At 30.4% G+C, this 22488-nt stretch overlaps 1 protein-coding gene and 1 pseudogene across 2 annotated transcripts; both read left to right on the top strand.

Moving 5' to 3' along the window:
* Positions 1–3743: 3743 nt before the first annotated feature.
* LOC107888873 (mitogen-activated protein kinase kinase kinase NPK1) lies at positions 3744–8305 on the top strand. Of its 2 annotated transcripts, none has more exons than XM_041077694.1 (17): positions 3744–4251; positions 4343–4381; positions 4483–4548; positions 4630–4740; positions 4843–4923; positions 5005–5082; positions 5163–5245; positions 5597–5678; positions 5802–5902; positions 6075–6114; positions 6261–6320; positions 6391–6437; positions 6526–6751; positions 6839–7072; positions 7184–7491; positions 7584–7651; positions 7933–8305. In XM_041077694.1, exons 1-17 carry the CDS (start codon positions 3958–3960, stop codon positions 8016–8018), a joined length of 2004 nt encoding a protein of 667 aa, XP_040933628.1. In that variant the 5' UTR covers positions 3744–3957; the 3' UTR covers positions 8019–8305. The 2 variants fall into 2 exon arrangements, with proteins under 2 accessions (XP_040933628.1, XP_040933629.1); XM_041077695.1 differs by having other exon boundaries at positions 3767–4251; positions 6526–6709.
* Positions 8306–13429: 5124 nt separating this feature from the next.
* Positions 13430–16981, top strand: LOC107889993 (cyanidin 3-O-galactoside 2''-O-xylosyltransferase FGGT1-like; annotated as a pseudogene).
* Positions 16982–22488: the final 5507 nt, after the last annotated feature.

Genomic DNA, 22488 nt, shown 5'->3' with positions numbered 1-22488 from the left:
TAAGGAGGATTCAACAAATTCTAGCCTTTGAAGAGAATTGGTCCTTGAATTATGCTTCAAGAGAGACAAATCGAGTAACGGATGCTTTGGCTAAAATGGCTCTGTCAAGTGCTGAATCGTTGCAACTATTCGAGGATCCCCCTTTGGAGATTAAAGAGATCTTGAAGGATGATAACTCTCTTGATAATTTGCTTATGGTATTATCTATGTAAATTTCTTAGTTTATTTTACCAAAAAAAAATCTTGAATGTTAGGAATTTGAAATTAAAAGAAAAAAATTTATTTATATATATGGATGTAAAAATATTTTTTAGATTAATATTTTAATAATTTAATAGTTAAAATATATGTTTTATTTATGTAGCAAAAATTAAAATTTTTCAACCATTCATTTTTTTGTAAGAAAAAAGTTTCAATTGTTAAATACGGTGACAATTATATTGAGAACTTTTTAAATGAGAATCATAATAATTAAAATAATCTTAGCCATTAAATCAAAATAAACGATGCTTAAATTTTTTATTTATCTTACTTTATTTAAATAAAATCAACAATACTCAAATTTTCACTCTCTCTCTTTTGCCGTGTAATTAAATTATTAAGGTAAAAAAATTGGATAATCTTTACTTTCAGATTTAATTTTTTTGAAAAAATAAAATAAAATGAAAAGTAAGAGGTTAGGATTATTGAGATTAATCAATTTGCGTATTAGATATTTGTTTTTTTATTAAAAAAATTGGTTGACCGTGTCATTCTAAAAATGTTTGGAATTTTTTCATTAGTTGAGTAAAAAGTGAGAACTTGAAATCAATCAAGAAAAAAATCTCATTTTTTTAGAATAAAATTGTTGACAAATTGTTTCAATCAAGAAAAACAAAGACCTAATATCTAAATCGATTAATCGTAATAACTCTAATCTCTTACTTTCCATTCCAATTCTTTGTCAAAAAATATTTTAAGTAAAGATTATCCAAAAAAAATCACTCTAATACTTCAATTACACTGTAAAAAGCAAAAAAGAAGTAAAGAAAAGACCGGATGTTGCTAGTTCTATTTTAATAAGGTAAGATAAATACAAAATTTAAGGTTTAGAATAATTTATTTTGATGTAATGGCTAAGATCATTTTGGTTTAGATGGTTCTTATTTTAAAAGTTTTCATTATAATTCCCACTCGTTAGATCAATAAAGTAGAGATATAGGATCGATTCAAAAATTAACATACACAATACTTACAAATATCTTGATAGTTCAGCAGTTGAGTGATTAAAATATTAATAGTATAAAAAATTATAAAAAAATATAAAATCACTTCAATTTTATATTCAGTTTTATTTTATAGAAATGTAAGTAAATCCCTCCCAATTAAAAAATATAATATAAGAAAATGAAAAATAGATAGAACTAGGGTGAGCATTCAATCTAGTCGAGTTAAAAAATTACGAGTTAGTCGAGTTGACGAATTCTATTTTAGTAACCGAACTCAATTTGAAATTTTTTCGAATCGAATCGAATCAAGTAAAAAAATTTCGAGTTGAGTTAACGAATCCTATTATTTATACTCAATGTTACGATTACATGGACCGGTTATTTAACTAGTAGACGAAGTATAAAATTATTTAACTACATAAATAATATAAAGGTTTTGCTTTTAATTTAATGGGTAAACATTTATCAAAAGAACGTAGTTTTGTATTTTAATATAATGTTTTTGACTTTTAAGTTTAATAAAGATAAATATTTATCAAAATGACGTAGTTTTGCCTTTTCTTATTCAGATTTTAGGATAACTTGAATTGTGTAATTTATATTTGAGTTAAACCGGAAAATTTGATTTTTTATTCAAGTTGATCCAATTAACTTGAATAACTCGAACTATTTAATTTAAAATTTAAATTTTTTTATGAATTTTTTTGAATCTGGTCGAATTTTATTCACCTCTAAATATAACTTACAATGCATAACTTATGAAACGTATCGATTAGCATTAGGAACTTATCAACTAATATAGGTGATCTTTGCTAATATAATTCCCCTTCAATTTTGTATCGAAGAAACTAATAGAATTTTGGTTTTCTTTACAGAAAATTTAGTTTAAGTTAAAGATTAGATCATCATGGCAAATAATTTTCCTAACAAATAATTGAGTAATATAATTCATGACATTTCATCTTTTTATCGCTCTTAAATCTTAATTTTATTTAAAATTTTAATTATTTTGATATTTTTGGATACAATATTAAAAGTAAGGACGAGGTAATATAGTTTAAATCCGTACAAAATAAGTGTATGACAAAAATTTTAACCATCAATTTATTCAAATCAAAACTTGACTATTTTAAATTGATATATATCAAAGTGTACTATTAGTAACACTTATAAAGGTGACCTAAAAGAACATTCTTGATCTCTTCTACTGGTGAAGAGTTTCAATTTCGTCTTTGAGTTGATTACACAATTCGCTTCTTGAATAATCTCCACCAATTAAATCAAAAATTAAGTAGTGTATGGGTTCAAAGAGTCGGTGCAAATCAATTGAATCATGATATAAAATTAGTTGAATCAATTTTTATATTTTTTTGCTGATTGAGTCTTAATTTAGTTGACATTAATATTATTATCGATATAAAAAAATGTAAGTTTGAATACGCTAAAATATATTATTTTCTTATTTTTATAATTATTGGTGCACTATGAGGAAAGTATCACCATAAGAATTGAGTTTCACCCACACCACCCTACTTATTTAGCTCCCTGGTTTTACTAGTTTTCCTGCACAAATTTAAAATTTACTTTTAAATAAAAACCCTATAATCTAAATATTTAAATATTAGTATCCAATTTTAAGACATTATTAACAATGGTGCAATTTTTCTGCCACCTCATTTATTATTCCTCACATTGGCTCAATCTCCCACTTAATTAAAATTGTTATTTTTAAGTTACCGAATCAGTCCTTACTACATCAACTAAATTTAGAAAAAGGATATCTATAATTCACATTTCTCAAAATATAAATATACAATTTTTTTAATTAATAATTTTGACTTTAATATTAAGATATGCATAATTATGGTATTAGTGTTTTCATTAATTAAAAAAAACAATAGATTAATATCCACATTTTCATAAATTTAAAAATATTTAACATTTTGGTAAATTAATTTCCATTTTAATTTTAATCTAATTTTTACTATAGAAAATACAGAAAATTATAATTGAAATCTACAACATCTAAGAAGAAATGTTTATATATTGTTTGAAATACGTTTATACTACATATTATTATACAATATGAGTGTAATGATTTTTACGTACTTGTAAAACATCGCTATATACAGATGTAAGTTGATGTAAACGAATTTCAACACGTAATTTAATAATTCCAAACTATTAAAAATTTTGATCATTTAAAATTTTTATATAAATATTTTTGTAAAAGAATTTGATTTAAAAATAAATTTTTATCTTATTATATATTAATTTCATACTTAAATTATTAGTGAAAATTTAAATTAATTAAAATTTTTGAATAAATCACATAATATAGTTTGATTAACACATATATTCAAACTCAAAAACTAAGTATTTAATAATAATAATAATAATAACAGATCCAAAATGGAAGGGAAATGAAATTAATCAAAATAAAAGTCGCACTCTCCGACTTTCCTCAACCACCACCGAATGTAACGGTCACTAACATTTTTAAAAATAAATAAATATAAAAAAGCCATTAAGCCTAAAGATTTGAAAATTTAATCTTTGAAAGAGTTGAACCCGAGACAACGACCCCCATCATTTTTTTCCCATTTCTTTATTTTTTCAAAAAAAAGAAAACAAAAAATTTTTCCCTCTCCTTTCAAATTTTCTTCACTGTCCCTTCTCCATCTCAAACCATAACACCTCCAAATCTTTAAGCAAACGGATCTGAAGAAAGAAGATTTTTGTACTCTAAATGCAGGAGCTTGTTGGATCGGTTCGCCGGTCCTTTGTCTTTAGGTCTTCAACCTCCGGCGACGATGCCGGTGGAGGACTTGGAGGCTTTGTTGAGAAGATCGGCGCCAGCATTCGCAGATCGCGAATCGGCTTGTTCGCTAAGCCACCTGCTCCACCCGCTCTTCCTTCTGTTAAAAAAAGGGACGCTCCTACGATCCGGTGGCGGAAGGGCGAGTTGATTGGTTGTGGCGCCTTTGGTCGGGTTTACATGGGGATGAATCTTGACTCCGGCGAGTTACTAGCTGTTAAACAGGTGAGTTGCTGTCAATTGAGAGAGTGATGTTTTTGCTTTTCTTCTTCCTTTTTTTTAATATTTAATTTTCATTATATTTTTGTTGATGAAGGTTTTGATAGCGGCAAATGCTTCAAAGGAGAAAACACAGGTATAAAAGGAAATCTTTTACAAGATCATCTGAAAGTGTGTTTAACACTATACGCTTAATAAGATAATTTTCGTTTCTTTAATTGAATTGATTATGGGTAGGCTCATATTAGAGAGCTAGAAGAAGAAGTGAAGCTGCTACAGAATCTATCACATCCAAACATAGTTGTAAGTGTGATTGCTGTAGTTCTATTTAAATTTTGATGTGGGTAATTTATAAACTATAACTCACTATTTTGTGTTTGTTAGAGATATTTGGGCACCGCAAGAGAGGACGATTCGTTGAATATTCTATTGGAGTTTGTACCGGGTGGATCCATTTCCTCACTTTTGGGGAAGTTTGGATCTTTCCCCGAATCTGTAAGCTATTGTTTTGTGATTAAGTTTTAGAATGTTTAGTGTTTCCCCTTTTCCACAAGACCGTGATAATTTTGTTTTACTCACTAAATTGCGTAAAAACAGGTTATAAGAATGTACACTAAACAACTTTTGTTGGGACTGGAATATCTTCACAAAAATAGAATCGTGCATAGAGACATCAAGGTACTTCATTTTTTCTCATTGAAAAAACTGTTGCATTTTCGCTCGCATCCGTTTGATTTTGGTGTTGTGCTTTTTATGCAGGGAGCAAACATTCTTGTGGATAACAAGGGTTGTATCAAACTAGCGGACTTCGGTGCATCCAAGAAAGTTGTCGAGTTGGTAAAAAAACTAATTTTCTTTCTTTTCCGTCCATGCACTAAAAATTATTCATTTAGAGTGACGGCTTTCTGTTTTTTTAGGCTACAATAAATGGAGCCAAATCAATGAAGGGAACTCCATATTGGATGGCTCCTGAAGTTATTCTCCAAACTGGGCATAGCTTGTAAGCAAATCATTAAACTTCATGCTTATGATAAAACTTTTTCAAACTTGTCTCGAGACTGGAGACATATATAATCATGGTTCCTTTGTGTTTCTCCTAGAAAGTTTCCTTTGAGATTTTCGGATCAGCTGCTGGAATCCTTTTCATATATTGCAAAATTATTTCATTTTCAAAACAAAAATGTATAAACTGTAGAAGCAGCTTACGATATAAATCATTACAAGAATCTCCGAACCTTAGATTTATAGTTGTGCAGCATATACACTTGCTTGCCCTGAACTAAAATTTCATGCTTGTAATCCTTGCTATCTGATATTAGGAGCTTATCTATTTTGGTCTTCTATTTCCTAGCTCTGCCGATATATGGAGTGTTGGCTGTACTGTGATTGAGATGGCTACTGGAAAGCCCCCTTGGAGCCAACAGTATCAGGAGGTATGTACCGGAAGCTGCTAGAAAACCACCATAAATATGATTTATAAGAATAATCCAATTCTAGGCTGGAATTCGCTTGATTTTTTCCCCTTAGTTTAAAGACTGAACTGGTGTTTCTTTCAGGTTGCTGCTCTCTTCCATATTGGGACAACTAAATCTCATCCACCCATCCCTGAGCATCTCTCCCCTGAGGCTAAAGACCTGTTGTTAAAATGCCTACAGAAGTACATTCTTGATATTTATTTTTCTTGTCGTGTTAGAGTTTCATGTTTTCTTTATCGGTTCTCTGTTTTCTAAAAAAGCCAATAAAATAGTTGAATCATACATAATTTGCGAGAGCTTATATTTTGTAAAAATTTCAATTTTGTTCTAATCAACCATTATTTTTGGTGCCAGGGAACCAGGACTGAGACCTAGTGCATCAGACTTGCTTCAGGTAATTTGAAATCACTGACCAGTTTTTGCCTGAACATTTCATAGATAGTCATACCTGTTACAGTACATACATTTAGCCATGGATATGACCACATATATAGTATTCTGTTCACTTGTAATTTAACATCTTCATCTTAATAATTGCAGCACCCCTTTGTCACTGGGGACTATCAGGAACCTCATGCGGTGCTTCGTAGATCAATTATGGTAACTCTGATTGCATTAGCTTTATTATTTTATCTTTTATTCTTTTGACCTTTCTTGATCAATCTATCAGGAACCTGAAAATCTGGAGATGGCATCTGGGGTGAACCTGAGAAGCTCGTATGTGTCCAAATTTCAGGGACTATGTTTATTGATTTTTCCTATATGTAGGTTGAACTTAATGCTAATAACCATATTGATGTCACAGAATAAATTCGGATATCAGGTCAACCTGCACGGGTTTAAAGGACGTTTGTGAAATGGGTAGTGTGAGTTGCTCTACAGCATTTCTTGGGAAATTCTCAGAACCAGGAGCCTATTGGAGGGGAAGCAATTGTGACAATAGCATGTGTGAGATAGATGACAAAGATGATCTAGAATTTAATGCTTCTGTAAAGTTCTCCTCTGTTTTATCATCTGCTGACTTGAATAAAGTAATCATCTGTTCTTGGAAGTCCCCATTCTCGTCAGATGTCTATAATCAGCTCAAAATAAATTGCTTAATTATTTATTTTCATCAGAGTTTCAATCCCATGTGTGAACCCACTGAAGACTGGCCACCCAAATTAGATCAAAGTTCTGAGCTACGCCGAAGTGGAGTAAATTTGTCTTTGAATGAAACAATGGAAGCTGCTAGCACTGCTGGAATGTCTGGTAAGGAGGAGAATGGCTTCACTTTTCTTTGTGGACCTCCAACAGGTGATGATGATGAAGAAGTAACAGAGTCAAAAATTAGAGCCTTCCTGGATGAAAAGGTGTGGTTTGTTTTTCAAATTCAATGATCTTTTATGGATGATTGACAGGATCATATTTTTTCCACGAAGACTTGTATGATAGAAGCTAATTCTGTATTATCATTTCACCAGGCTCTGGAACTGAAGAAGCTGCAATCTCCTCTGTATGAACAGTTCTACAACACATTGAATGGTAGTCTTCCAACTTCTGTTGGAACTGCAAATGGTGAAAATATTTTGAGCTTACCTCCTAAAAGTAGGTCACCTAAGCGGCTGCCTAGCAGAAGACTCTCAGCAGTTGCTGATGCTGCCAACATGGTCAGCTCAAAGAGTCGTATGAATCATTTCTCAAATACTGCAGTTGTTCATGACCGGACTTTACAAGAAATTCAGCCACTGTCTGTTGAGGAATGGAAAGGGCAGGATATAATTAGTCCGAGGTTTGTTAATGCTTCTTTGTGGTCTGCTTTAGTTTATCCTTGCATACAAAAAAATTATTTCCTATTCTCTAATCTTGCTAATGACACTGCAGCATGAGCTTTTCTGAGAGACAAAGGAGATGGAAGGAAGAGCTTGACCAAGAGCTTGAGAGAAAGAGAGGCATGTTGTGATTTTCATCTCGTTATCTCAATTTCTTCCAAGCTTATATAAAAATATGTTATTGGAACTTGAAACTGAATTAAGCTTCTCAATTCTTTGCATCATGCATGGTGGGGATACGATGCAGGCATATTTCACGTGCATATATGGTTAAAAAATGGAAGCCTGCAGTTCTTTTGGCTAAAATGACATTTTATTTGTTCCATGTTTAGTTAAAAGTTCATATGCAGTAAGACAGTTAATCCCTTTGAGATGCCTAACAAGCAAAATGTATAATGCAGAGATGCTGCGGAAGACTTCATCTCCGAAGGATAAGTTTCTATTTGGACAAAGAGAACAAATACAGTCCCCATTTCCTGGCAAGTAAATGTATCCAACTTTACCTCTTTTGATGTTCCATTGGGACTGTTCATTTCTGTATTCTATTTTTGGTGAGAATGATGCCCAATAATGTTACTTGGGCTTTATTTATGAATGTCAAATACGAATATGTATTTGATATGAGTATATTTAAATTTTTTTTTTCTTTTTTCTTTTTCTTGCTTCTATAAAGTTCTTTCATATTTATGGAAGATCTTTGGAAGAGCCATATATGTCTCAAACATGGGGTACTTAAAGAAAAATGAAGTTGGAACAACGTAGTTGGAGTAATAATCTATAAATATGCATGAGTAGCATGGCAGTACGATCTTCATGCTGTATCATGGCTCTTGATTTTCAGCTAAATAAATTTATTATAAGCATTTATAGTTGCTTGTTGCCTTTGTCTTTCACCTTCCACGGAATTGGTCTAATCATTTAAGAGGATATACATGAATTGACAAAAAAAAACTAAATTAAATTGGAAATTATATATTTTATTTTATTTCAAAATTTAGGTACTTAATTGAGATTTAACTTTATACTCTTAATACAAAAACTAATAGCATTAAATTAATAAGAAAATACTTGGTATAGAAGTAGGATTAGAGATTGATAAATGTTTTATAGAGATAGGATATAATATTAAAAAATAAATATTAAAAAAAATACGTGACAATTTTTTGAGACACATGATAAGCTTTTAAGAATGCTTGTAAAATAAAAAAGTACACTTTTAATATATATTTAAGCTAATTATATATATTTATTTATTAAAATAAATTTAAAAATATTGAAAAAAATTATGTTTTAATTGATTGTATTGAGAACTGAATTTGCTTTTGATTTTTTCTTGAGAGGTTGTTGATTCAAATAAAGAAATCAATTTCTTTGAATTTCGAATTTCTGTCAGAAAGTTGTACTTAAAAAGTTTTTATTGGCTAAAGTAGGGACAAAGTGTTACGCACTCTGGTTTTTGTTGCAACTGAAGATGGATTCCATTTAACTTTTAATCTGATTTCTTTTTTAAACATAAAGTTTTAAAATATTAAAAGGAGGGCATTTTATGTTCGATTCGACTCGTGAATTACAAATAGAATCCTAAAGTATTTTGGTAATTTGTATTTCATATTTTTTTAATGTAATAGTTATGTTTTATTTTAATGTGGTATTTGTATTTAATAAAATTTATATATACTGATGTTTAAAGATAAGGCTCAACTAGCATAATATGTTGTTTTTGTTTTTTAATTGGCATATTAGGCCCTTTTTTCTAATTTAAATAAATAGGTCGATTTTGGAGAAAGTGTGAAAGTACATTCAGTTGGGCCCGCTTTTACACTTTCTTTCCTTGACTTTTTTTTTTAATTTTTTAAGGTTTAGGTTTAGGGTTAAGGTTAGGTTTTTTATTAGGAATTAGGGTTTAGTTTTTAGTGTTTTAGGAGTGAAATTGTGAAAATTTATATGTAGATTTGAGGGGCCAGTGATGCAATAACACGTCTTATAATACATACATTTTATATGTCATGTCAAGATAGGGTCATTACCTTAGAAACCCATCTTGTGGAAGTCAAGTTTCAGGTTGACAGTGCTTGATACGATCACGTGTTCGAGTTTAGCCTGAGCTCAGTTGATGGTCGTTATGCGGTTATGAGTTCAAGCTTTTTGGATACTTGCAAATGATTTCTTATACATATCATACATAAGATTGATGTTATAATCATAGGGAAAAACGAAAGGCTTTCTCGTGTAATCAACGTAGTTTTTTTTTTCTCTATTTCCAAGCAGTCGATATCTTTAAACTTTCATTATTATGTGAATGCTAACATCGAGGTGGACACAAGGGGGCTCTTAGGTGAAGAGTGGATGTTCCGGAGCAGTAAAGATCAAAGTCAAGTTGGCGCAGCAGTGATTGTAGTTATTAATGAGTTGTTTAATAATAACCGTTATCACCTCGAAAGGAGTATCACCTTTACTGCACTGCAACAACCGCTGCTCGCTTGAAAGTCTTCTTACGTCCATGGCAGTATCAGCCTTCAGATAAGAAGGTTAAATATACTGGCTGAGTGGAAATGAAGAAAAATTACACCAATTATAGCGAGAAGCCCCACAGTTTTTCCATATGATTTCTTTAAACTTCTGTATGGTATTTATAAGGCAACATCTTCGAGTATCTGAAAAGTTTGAGCTTGTTCTCTTAAAAGTATGCTTTAACTTGATTTTCTCTCTTCTCCTACTTCTATTTTCTTGAATCTAAATTGATATTCTTACTTTCCACAATCTCTTTATTATTTTTCTCTCATGGTGGTTATGAAAATTCTTCTGATTTCTAAGTGAAAATGATAGATTTTTTGTGGAAGGACCAAATTATAAAGAAAGCAAACTTTCTTTCTCTCTTCATGAACATTGGAATTAAAAAAGTACACTATCAATGTACAAAATACTCACCCTTTTTAATATGAATATGTATATTTATAGAAATATTTTATATATAGTAATTTGGAAATATTGTTGGAAAAAATCGTTTATGAAAAGCATTTGTTGCCTAGCAGAAGTTTAAAATGTTTTCATAAATTCAAATTTTTGTTGTGTTATCTATAGCAATAAACTTTTTCAAATTTAGTATATGTATTTCCAAGCTAGGGAGTTATGCCAAATTCAGGCTTTCTGTAAAACCCCCAAAAATCGTTACATTATAAAAGTAGCAAAAAATCAAGAACTTATCCTCAATAAAGTGAGATAAGGAAATAAAAGTGACAAAAAGAGAAAGCTGAGTATTGTCAAAGAAAATTTTAATTAAAAAGTATGTTGAGATACATTAATTTAAAGCAATTACTAAATCATAAGTATGAAAAAAAAATATGGCTCAAGTATAAATATTAAAAATTTGAGGGATTAAAATATAAAATGAAAAAGTTGAAGGACCAAAAGTGAAAATAGCCTAATTTACTGTGACATGGAATTGACATGCAGGGACCAAATTGGGTAAGTGGGGAATTATAAGGGATTGAATCGCGATTTTACCAAATTAAATGATTATTCAATGATGGAATTTTGAAAGATCATAAATGGTAAAATGGTTATTTACCAAGAAAGAGAATTCTAAAATATAATGATTATGTTGATGATGTTTTGGTGATATTTTAAATTAATTAATTAGATAAATATTATTTTATTAATATTTTAATAAAATATTTTTGAATATTTTATTTAATTATGCCCTACATCATATAGAACACTTGTAGACAACTATGCTACCGCTTGGGCTAGCTCTTCAGGTAACTTTAGGTACTCCAGCTCTCAGTAAGGTGAAGACGCAAAATCCTGTTAAAAGATTTATCGACTCCAATAAAAGCGATAATTCAAAAACTCTTTCTGAAAGAGTTATCCTCACTCCAAAACAAACCTGCATATAAGAGTAGTGTGGGAAAACAAAGGATTTCTGGGCGGATAACAATCATACCATATGGTTAAGAAATAACATGGGCAATTATGCCATTCTGAATATATATAAATATATGTATGTACAAATATATAATATTAAACAGCAACTTTAGAACCAACCAGTCATGCACGTCACGTACTCATGCATGTACTGATCTAATTCTTTTTTATAATCACATTCGTGTTTTTAACGATTTTCCCTTTTACTTTCATTGTATTTTTAATTTTTTTAATATTAACAACAAAATAAAATAATTAACATATAACATAAATATTAGAACAGCATTGTTCCTCTACATACATTGCTTCACTTTCCCATATGCATGCCCATCTTCCAATTAATTTTATATTCCCTATATACGTTGTACTTTTCTTGTGTATTATATAATATACTTAATTTAATAATTCATATTAAATATAACATGAATACAATAAAAATAATTAAGAAATTCGTGTCACAATATCATTCCAGTGTCGCGACATTGACCCTATTACCTTATTATGACCCGAATAATCCCCGAATGACTCCCTTTTGTAACCAAAATTTAAAATAAGCCTAGAAATATCTGGATTAGATTCAAAAAGTCTATTTATGTTAACGTAAAGTCTTGAATTTGATGATTGGATTAACTTAGTTCTAGCGTCCAAATGTAACACCTCTTGTTCAGAACGTATCGATTCATCCCAGTTAAGGGGTGCTACAAAGAAAGGAGAAGAAAAGAAGAGAGCAAAATAATGAAATACAAAAGAAAAAGAAAGAAACTTAAAAAGACAAAAACAATTAAATTACTCGAAAAGAAATATATAAGGACTAGTTGTGTAATTTGATCTGAAATTTTTATCTAAGTGTCACAACTACTTATTACATTGTTAACAACAATTAACACATTATTGACAAAAAATGTAATAATTGAAAGTATTAGTAACTATATTATAACTTTGTTGAAGTTTAGTGACAAAAAAAAAAGTAAGTTAAACATACATAAATGATAAACTTTTGTAGTTTAGCCGAGTATCATAGTACATAAAAACATACAAGAATTTGACTCAATCTCATTGTTTTCAAAATCGCTATAGCCATTCGAAATATATTCTATAAAATAAAATTGTCAATTATAAATTAATTTTCAAAATCAATAAATTTAAAATTGAGAACCAAATTAATTTTATTAGTTTAAAAAACCAAATTTGGATTTGGCTTTAAATAAATTAGATAAAGAGATTTAAAAATTTTGATGTTTAAATTTAAAAATTAAAGAATAATGTAAAAAATAATTTATCTTTGGGATAATACTAAAAGTAAGCCTATACTTTTCTCCTATATAAAGTAAGCCTATGCTTTTCTCATATATATATATGTATATATATCCCATCATTGCTATGTTTTATTATTCACAAGTAAATATTTACAATGGGTTTAAAAATGTTGTTTTTGATTTCTTTCTTTCAATGGGTTTTATTGGTTCAATCTTTGGAGCCATTTGTTTATGACGTAATTTTTTCAGGAGCCATTAAAGATGGAGAGAGTGATGATACAGAGGTTTATTTTCTTCTTAAATGCTATAGTTAAGAAGGGGAAGTTTATGATATTCTAATTATTTATTTATATAGCTATTGTAGGCATTCAAGAATGCATGGTATGTTGTCTGTAGTCCTTATGTCTCTTCAAGGATATTTCGTGTTCCTCATGGACAAAAGTTTTTGTTGCAACCCTTGACTTTTAATGGTGAATGTCGATCAAAAAATATTACTTTCTAGATAATTATTATTATTATTATTTTCATATTTTCTTTAATTTTATGATATTATTTACAAAAATTTTCAGGTTATTCAGATTGATGGCATACTCGTTGCCCCAAGTGATCCATCTTTGTGGAAATGCAAAGATACAATCTGTAACAATTGGATAACCTTTCAACATTTTGATGGCCTCATCATTCAAGGAACTGGAAGCCTCCATGGCCAAGGACAAAAATGGTGGCAAATAGGTTGCATACAAAATAAAGTGGTAAGTCTATCACACACATACTATTATTTTGGATATTTTGCAGCTTTTTAATGTTTGCTTCAAGACAATTTTATATAATATAATATGTATTTTTTTTAAAAAAATTCTTATATTTGTCAATTTTTCTATGTCGATAGCGTTGTTCATCTCAAAAAGCAGCGGTATGCAAATTGATCATGTCCTTTACTTATTAAAAATATGAGATCTTTTCTTAACAAGCATTTAGTCTCAATTTTATTTATCCTTTTATTGTTTGTTTTGTTTAGGGCTTTGCCATTTTAGACTCTAAGAATGTGCATTTTAGTGGCTTAACTTCCATTGATAGTCGAAAATGGCATATTTCAATTGAAAGATCTTCATTCGTTCATGCCTCTAAACTCAATACCAAAGCTCCAAAAGACAGTCCTAGCACTGATGGCATTCGTATCGAACATTCCACCAATGTTACTATAACATGATATATGTAGTTTCATATAACAAGTACTGGGTTTGACTTCTTTTTCCCTTCTTTTTAGGTGATGATTGTATAGAAATTGGAGATGGGTCAAAATATATTAACATTAATTGGATTTTTTGTGGTCCAGGTTATGGAATTAGGTATTTTTTTTGTTTGTTTTTGTTTCTCACTCTTGTAGAATTAGGTATTTTGATTTAAAATTTTTTATTTTTTACACAATTTTTTTACTTATTTAGTTTTTATTTGTCACTTTTATATGAAGTATTGGAAGTCTTGGTAAGAAAGGTGACAACTGAATATGTTACTGTAAGTAGAGCTAACTTTTATACTACAGAGAACAGAGTTAGAATAAAGACATGGTAGGTAATTAAAATTTTCATTAAAATTTTCATTATATGCAAGACATATAAGGTTTGAACATTTATCGTTTAATAGAGTAATTAGACCTATTATTATTGATCAATACAGTTGTCCTCCTCATCAACACTGCAATAATCATGTAAGTTTTATTTTAATTAATGTAATCATTGTGTTCACATCAATTTAACACATATATTGTAATGATGTTTTTGTATTTTTTCTAATTTTACAGAGTACAGTTGTGGAGATTAGCAATATCTTGTGTAATGATTTAAGAGCGACAACGAATAGTGAAATTGCAGTGGAACTTTCATGCAGTGAGTCAGTTACATGTAAAAATATCCGCCTGAAAGACATACAATTGAATTACGGAATAAATGATGAAATATATTATGGGCAACCCAAATCTCATTGTCCGAATGTTGTTCAAAGTTGAGATGAAGGAAATGTTTATCCAAATGTTCCTTGTTTAACAAAAAACTTAAGTTATTAACTTATTGGTTTTGGATGTAATAATTGGTTATATTTTGATTCGGACTGAGGAAGTGATTATCCAAATGTCCCTTAATGTTCCATAAATAAAAAATAAATAAATGCATGTTTTTTAATCTAAATTTTCTACAATATTCTTCTCATGTTATGATTGGTTATTATTTTATTGAAATGATTAGAGATAATTTACAAAATAAAAAGCATTTTAAACAAAATATTACACCAATTTACGTGCCATAGCCTTTCACAACTAAATAGGTTTTAATATTAATTTTGTTTTAGTTTTCATTTCAATGTTTTAATTTTTTTTATAAATATTTTCCACAAGTAAAAATGTTATACTATCACTTTAAGATTTAGAAAATGAAACAAATTAATTATGAACTATAACCGAGAGAGATATCCATATGTTATGTAATTAATCAAACAAAGAAATGGATGGTGTAGGTCAGTCCATAAATTATAATATATTTTTAATAAATAAACTTTTAAATCAAAGAACCGTTGAACTAAAGTTTTAGAACCGTAAACTTGTTTCTTTAAAAAATATTTTGGTACACTTACTTTAAAGATTCGGGCATAATTTGGTTTTTAGTTTTCTCTTCAAACAATATTAAGTACTGATTTTAGTAAGAAAACCAACCAGTTATAGTTACAAGAGTTTCCAGTCGTGGTATTATATATGCAGTTTCATGGATTGCATTAAGGAATTCGAGCTTCCTTTGCTTTCGAGTAAATAATTTCAAAGAGATTTTAGTCATTCTGGTTCACCTAAAGCAGATTTGTTAGGTTAAAATTTAAGATTGTTTGCAACACTTACCAATTATGGCAGATAAAAGCTTTCACATCGCAATGTACCCATGGTTTGCCCTTGGTCATATCACTCCATATGTTCATATGGCCAACAAACTAGCAGAGAGAGGCCATAAAATTTCCTTCTTTTTACCACCCAAAACACAACATAAGGTTGAGGCTTTCAATCTCCATCCACATCTCATAACCTTTATTCCAATCGTTGTTCCGCATGTTGAAGGTTTACCTCTTGGCGCCGAAACAACAAATGATGTCCCTTTCCCTTTGCATCCTCTCATTATGACCACTATGGACCTCACGGAACCTCATATTGAAGCTTACCTTCGTGAACTCAAACCCCATTTTGTCTTCTATGATTTCACTTGTTGGTTGCCAGCCTTGACTCGTAGGTTAGGTATCAAGTCCGTGGTTTATTGTATCATTAGCGCTGCCACTATTTGATATCTTCTTAGTCCAGCAAGAAAGACTCTTGAGAAAGGTATGATAGGGTCTGATCTTTTAGAGCCTCCAGAAGGTTTCCCTTCTTCAAGTATTAAATTACGTGCACATGAAGCTCAAGCATTAGCCGCGATAACAACTATGGATTATGGAAGGGGTCTTTCATTTGTAGAACGCCAATTGATGACTTTAAGTGATTGCGATATTATTAGTTTCAAGACATGAAGGGAAATCGAAGGGCCTTATGGTGAATATATGGGGAGCCAATTTGGAAAACCAGTCATTTTCGCAGGTCCAGTAGTGCCAAATCCACCTAAAATAGAACTAGAGAAACAATGGGAAAAGTTATTAAGCAAGTTTGAACCTAAGACTATGATTTTTTTGTGTATTCGGAAGTGAGTGTGTTTTGAAAAAGGATCAATTTCAAGAATTGGTTTTAGGCCTTGAGTTAACAGGTTTGCCATTTCTAGTTGCCCTAAAACGACCAATGGGAGCTAAAACGATCGAGTCAGCCTTGCCAGAAGGATTCCAAGAAAGATTAAAAGGAAGAGGGATACTTCACAGAGGTTGGGTACCACAACAACTAATCTTAAGGCATCACTCTGTAGGGTATTTCGTGACTCATTGCGGCTCAGGCTCTTTAGCAGAGGCCATGGTGAGTGATTGTCAATTGGTGCTGCTACCCCATGTTGGAGATCAAATAATTAGTGCAAGATTGATGGCTGAAGACCTAAAAACTGGAGTAGAGGTTGAGAAAGGTGATGAAGATGGAGTATTTACAAAATATGATGTTTGCAAAGCAGTAAAAACTGTAATGGATCAAGATAATGAGTTGGGGAACGAGGTAAGGACCAACCATGCTAAATGGAAGGAGTTCCTTTTAAAACCAGGACTTGAAAACTCTTACATGGATGATTTTGTTATGCAACTGCACGCCTTGGTGTGTGATGATTTCTAATGTAAATTTGTTTCTAAATTGTAATATTATCATTCTTCTTTTTTAAATTTATTATTAGCATTATCTTGATAACGGAATTCGATGTTAATAACTCAATACATTTAAAGGATTTTATTGAATTTGAGATTTAACTCTATTTTAATTTTTTATAAATTTTAATTGAGTTTATTTTATGAATGGTCTTATAAGCTAAACTTCTGAAATTGTATTGAGCTAGTCTGAGTTGCATTGGAAACGAATTGACATCACATATTCAAATCCGATGATCAGGTCAGCCCATACAAATATTCCTTATTAATCCTCAGTTAAAATCCCCTACAAGGTAGCTTTTGTGAAATGAGGAAATTGTTAAGGCAACAAAATTTAGGACAGATGAATTCAGAGTTTAATTTAGTTTTTTATACAATTTTATTTTTAATAAACGACATTCTTGTCTCTACTCTTATATTATAATTGCCACATCTCAAAAATCGAGCTAGTAGAATCGGGATAGTAAATCAGGGGTAAGTGAATAGAAAATCATAATTGGGTCAGATAATTTAAATAATTAGGAATTAATTAAATAACGTATTAAAATAATTAGAATTAAAAAATTTTAGGTTAAGAAATTAAAATTAGGTGTTCGAGAATTAATTTGGTTAAAACAAATATTAAAAATGAGATTGGATTTGAAAATAATTTTGAAATTGGTTTTAATTGAAAAACAAGGACCTATTAGAAAAAGGAAAGAAACTGGAGATGGTTAAATGGGCAATGACTGAATTTTTAAAAATGGGCTGCCTATTTAACAACACCTAGTCTCCTTCCCTCCCATTCTTCATCTTTTTCAAAAAAAATTTCAAACACCAAATCAAAGTTTTTCTTTCGAAATTAGTTTACCCTTTTTTATTCTTAAGCTCTCTAAACACAAAATCTCTTTTCAATTTTAAAGTTCACTCATGTTTTCATCCTTAAAATCCTCAAGAGATCTTCACACGTTTTAGCTCGAATTAGCTCCATAGCTCATCAATTTTGAAAAATTGAGGTGAGATTCTTAATTTTTTTATAATTAACCTAAGCGATCTGTTATTTCAATTCGAGATTTAAATGATTTAATCAATATCTCAATATATCACCTGATTTTAAGTTGATTTTTGGCTTGAAAATAGTAGATATTGTATTTCTTGGCTAATATTTGGTTTTAAAGTGATTTCTAACTCATTTTGATATAATCAAAAGGTATTTGAACTTAATTTAACAAATCCTTAATGAATTTAAGCAAATTCAATGCTTTCCCCCTTTTAAAGATCACATAAGCTTAATTTTTCTGGAAAAGTTAGATCAGTGTAATTGGGTAAAATCGATGGTTTAAATATGTAATTGGATGATATTTAGGATGTTTGGAACTGAAAATAAGGTTTAGAAACTAGATTTGAGTGGTGAAATTGCATTTTTGATAAAACTAGATAGTTTCCGATAAGTAAGATAGATGAGTTGTGGTATGAATTTTTATATGATTTAAATGTGTTTGAGGCTGTTTATGATGTGTTTGTAATGTATTTAATGTGAATGCAAAATGTTAGACTCGTTGCGAGGTTCTACAAGTAAGGACAAAGACAAACGAAGACTTATTTGAGCTTTTACCATTAAAATCAATGTGGCAAGGTGAGTGGTTTGGTGTGCTACAATTATGCACAAATAAAAGTGTTAAAAGGGAGCTTTGGTAGCCTAATCACCTATATTAAGTTCCATAAGTAAGTATTTCTACCTAAACTAATGATGATTTGCAAATGATGCTTAAATGTAGTATGTTATGTGATGTATATTGAGATGACAATGAAAACATTATACGTTTATGACTGAATATGATATGAATCTTTCTGATTTTATATGCACTATATGAGATCTATATATTGTGGCTATTTGAGCATAATGTGAGCATTTGTAAGTGTATGATATGAGACTAGAATATGTGATATGAACATGAGTTGTGTGACATGTGAAAGTGTGTATAAAATAGTAAGTATACATGTTTAAGTGAATATGTTGAAGAGTATATTGGTTGTGTTTGGAGGGTATACTTGGTTGTGTTCGGATGTTATATATATGGTTGTGTTTGGAGGGTAAATTTGGTTGTGTCCGCAGGGTACATATGGTTGTGTTTGTAGGCTATGATTGGTTGTGTTTGGTGGGTGATAGCTTTATGCTACACATTATATTAGTCGTATTTGGAAATCCGATAATCTAATGTAATATATTTTGTATATATGCTTCATGATCAAATTGTGCCAACATATCAACATGAATGCTATGAGTTATGTTTGATTACTTAATGATTAATTGAGATAATATGCGTGATAAGTGATGAAAGTAACAAATTTTAATCCCGTTTTTAATACATTTTTGGATGATTATTTATGCAAATCGGTGAATTTTATACTCCTAACCCTTTGAATTCATGTTTCTATACTTAGGTGAGTATTTGAGAGCAAATGGAGCGAAAAATGAGCGAAAATCAGACAAAAAGAGCATATTTTAGAAGCTAGACGAACTGGACACACGGCCATGTGCCAGACTATGTCGATTTCTCAACTCGCATCCCAAACACATGGAAAAACACAATTTTTAGGTTTTCTGAGCATTCTAAAATCTATTAATACCAAATAGAAGAAGTGATATGGGAGCCACCAGAGAATATTGAAGAAAACAACTCGAAGAACACCATTAGAGCCAACTCTGAAGCAGATTTCTATCAAGAACGAAGACCTTCTTTTAATTTCTTTTCAAGTTTTTATGAGTTTTTTTATTTCTTGCAGTTATTCTAACTTTGAAATGTTTTTATTCACAATTATGAACTAATTCCCTATATACCTAGGGAAGATGAACCCTATGATGAATTCTATTATTTGATTTCTATTTTACGCGATAAATATTTGATTATTGTTCTCAGTTGTGTGTGCTTATCTATTGTTTTAATATTTTTAGGATATTAATTCACGTTTAATGTGCATAAATCAGAGGAGCAAAAGTCCCTGTTTAAGAGTAGATATAGTATAATTGACTGGAGCTGCATGCAATCCTAGAAATAGGACGACATAAATCTAATAAATTAGAGTCAAATCTAATAAGGGAATCCATAGATCGAGTTAATGCGATAATACGGGTTTTAATTAGAAATAAATTTCAATTAATCAACCTAAAGTCAGTTGCTCTTACTCTCAAAAGAGATATTAGCATAATTTAGGAATTTCTACGAATCAAGATACCAAGTGAATGAATCGTTTAATTCAGATTCATAATAATAGATGAAGTCTAAGTGGATACTTTCCAGGGTAGTCTCTCTCATTGGTTATTATTTAATTATTTTCTTGATTTATTCTCTCTTGAGTTTTTTAGTTTGATTAATTTAGTAAATATTAGTTTAAAACAATCACTCCAATTTGTCGGCTAAATAATAGGAAAACAATAATTACTAGTCCTTGTGGATACGATATCTCTACTAACCATAGCTATACTATTTATCGATAGGTGCACTTGCCTTTGTCATATTTTTTGTTAGTTTCGTGACCATCAATGCCTTATTTTGATTTTGGATATTGTGATTACTTGTGGCAATCTTTGACCACTCACTGAGCTTGAAAAAACTCACACTCTTTTATATTTAAAAATGCAAGGGTATAGTTGAAACGAGGAGGAGAAGTGAGCTACCAAGTGATCCAAAGTAAGGAAATTTACCTTGAGTATGTTTGATGTGTTTCCAACTTAGTAAGGAAGGCAATGTGGGATTAATCTAGAGAGTTTTAAACTTTGAATTGTTAATGGTTTGTAATTGGACATTGCGGACTCTTTAATTGGTTTAATTTGGAGCTTTTATTACTGTTTCAAATAGATGATCGAATGGTAGATTATGAATGCTTGGTGAATGGTATGAGTCATTGTTCAACTAACTTGTAAGTGCAAGTTGAAGAGCCATTGGTTATTAAGGTAAGTGTCATTTGGAAATTAATCATGAGTTTAGTATGCATGAAATGTAAAATTGGATAAATCATGTAAATAGTAGGTGGCTTGTGAACTAATTAAATTATCAAGATTTTATGAAGAGGTGCATGATGGTTTAATGAATCTTCCTAAACAAGATTTATACATATTATTCTACTATTTTCAACCTTATGAAATAGTGCTTTCTAACATTTTACTACATTACGATTTAGATTTAGTCATTTGTTTATAAATAAAATAGTTTCTAAATTTCTTTCAAATATAACCCTTTAAATACCCTATTTCCTGCATGAATGTTCAATTGAAGCTTTTAAAATATTTTCTTGTTAAATTTTCAATTTACGAATTATGCTAATGACTTGATGATCAGAGTAGCGCAATGGAAGCATGACTTTAGGTTATCAAATATTCCATGAATAATTGTGTGAGGCGTGTTTGCTGATTGCTGTGATTTGTGGCGGTTTTAATGGAGAGTTACTTTGTTGGCTAATATGACGTTCGAAATTCAGGTCGGACCATCTCGACCGGGTTTAGGGCACCACATTAATCTCTACATTAATCATCTTCCTGTTTTTGTCGATTTTTATATTTTCAGGATCGTTGTAGCTATATCTAGCTAACTAGTGGACTAATTTGCAAAACTATTAGTTTAAGTTTTTTCATTGATGTATATGTGAGGATGTTGAAGTTTAATGGAAGAAAATGAATCCTTGTTGTTAGTTAAACAACATTTGTTAAGTGATTTCTGATGGAAGTGTTAATTAGGGGTTAAATTATGAAATGTGAAAATTATGAGTCACATGTATGAATTTGTGAAATGTATGGGCTATTATGAACACATAGAATATTTGGGTAGGCTTAAATGAGGTGATATTTCATGAATTTCAATTTTACGAGCCTGGGGACTAAATTGTAAAGAAATCAAAAGTATAGGGAAAAATAATTACTGAACACATAACCGATGATGTACGAAGATTACTGAGCCCCGTTTGAACCTTAGGAATTCGTAGGATACAAATGACATGTCATTAGGGTTACCATTTTGGTTGAGGTCCTGCATTTGTTGCGGACTCACTACAGCTCGTATGAGCTTACCGATTTGCAGCTTGTAAGAGCTCACCGATACTCATCTCGAAGGAGCTTACTGATTATAGCTCGTAGAAGCATACATGTACAAGATTTGACGGATTACGTTCAGTACACCTCATGTGTACCACCCGCGTATGTAACAATATTCTAAGTGGTTCAACGGGCATAATTTTAATATGAGATTATACAAGTTCGATATGAACAAGTACAGGTATTTATATGGAAATGGTTGATATTTGATATATGTTTACATGACATAGATGTTTTACGTACATGGAATTCAATTAGTTGATGAATTCATTTATGATACTCGGTTTTATGTGAGTATATGGCTAACATGATTATGGATTGTATGATAGGCTTTGGCCAAATTGAATTGTACTTTGCTTTGAGTTTTTGTAGTCAATTGGTAAGTCTAATTCCGTAGTACACAAACTTAC

Source organism: Gossypium hirsutum, chromosome A09, assembly GCF_007990345.1.
Source record: "Gossypium hirsutum isolate 1008001.06 chromosome A09, Gossypium_hirsutum_v2.1, whole genome shotgun sequence".
Taxonomy (NCBI): Eukaryota; Viridiplantae; Streptophyta; class Magnoliopsida; order Malvales; family Malvaceae; genus Gossypium; species Gossypium hirsutum.
Note: the sequence above shows the minus strand (reverse complement) of the source record. Positions and strands in the feature narration are given on the sequence as shown.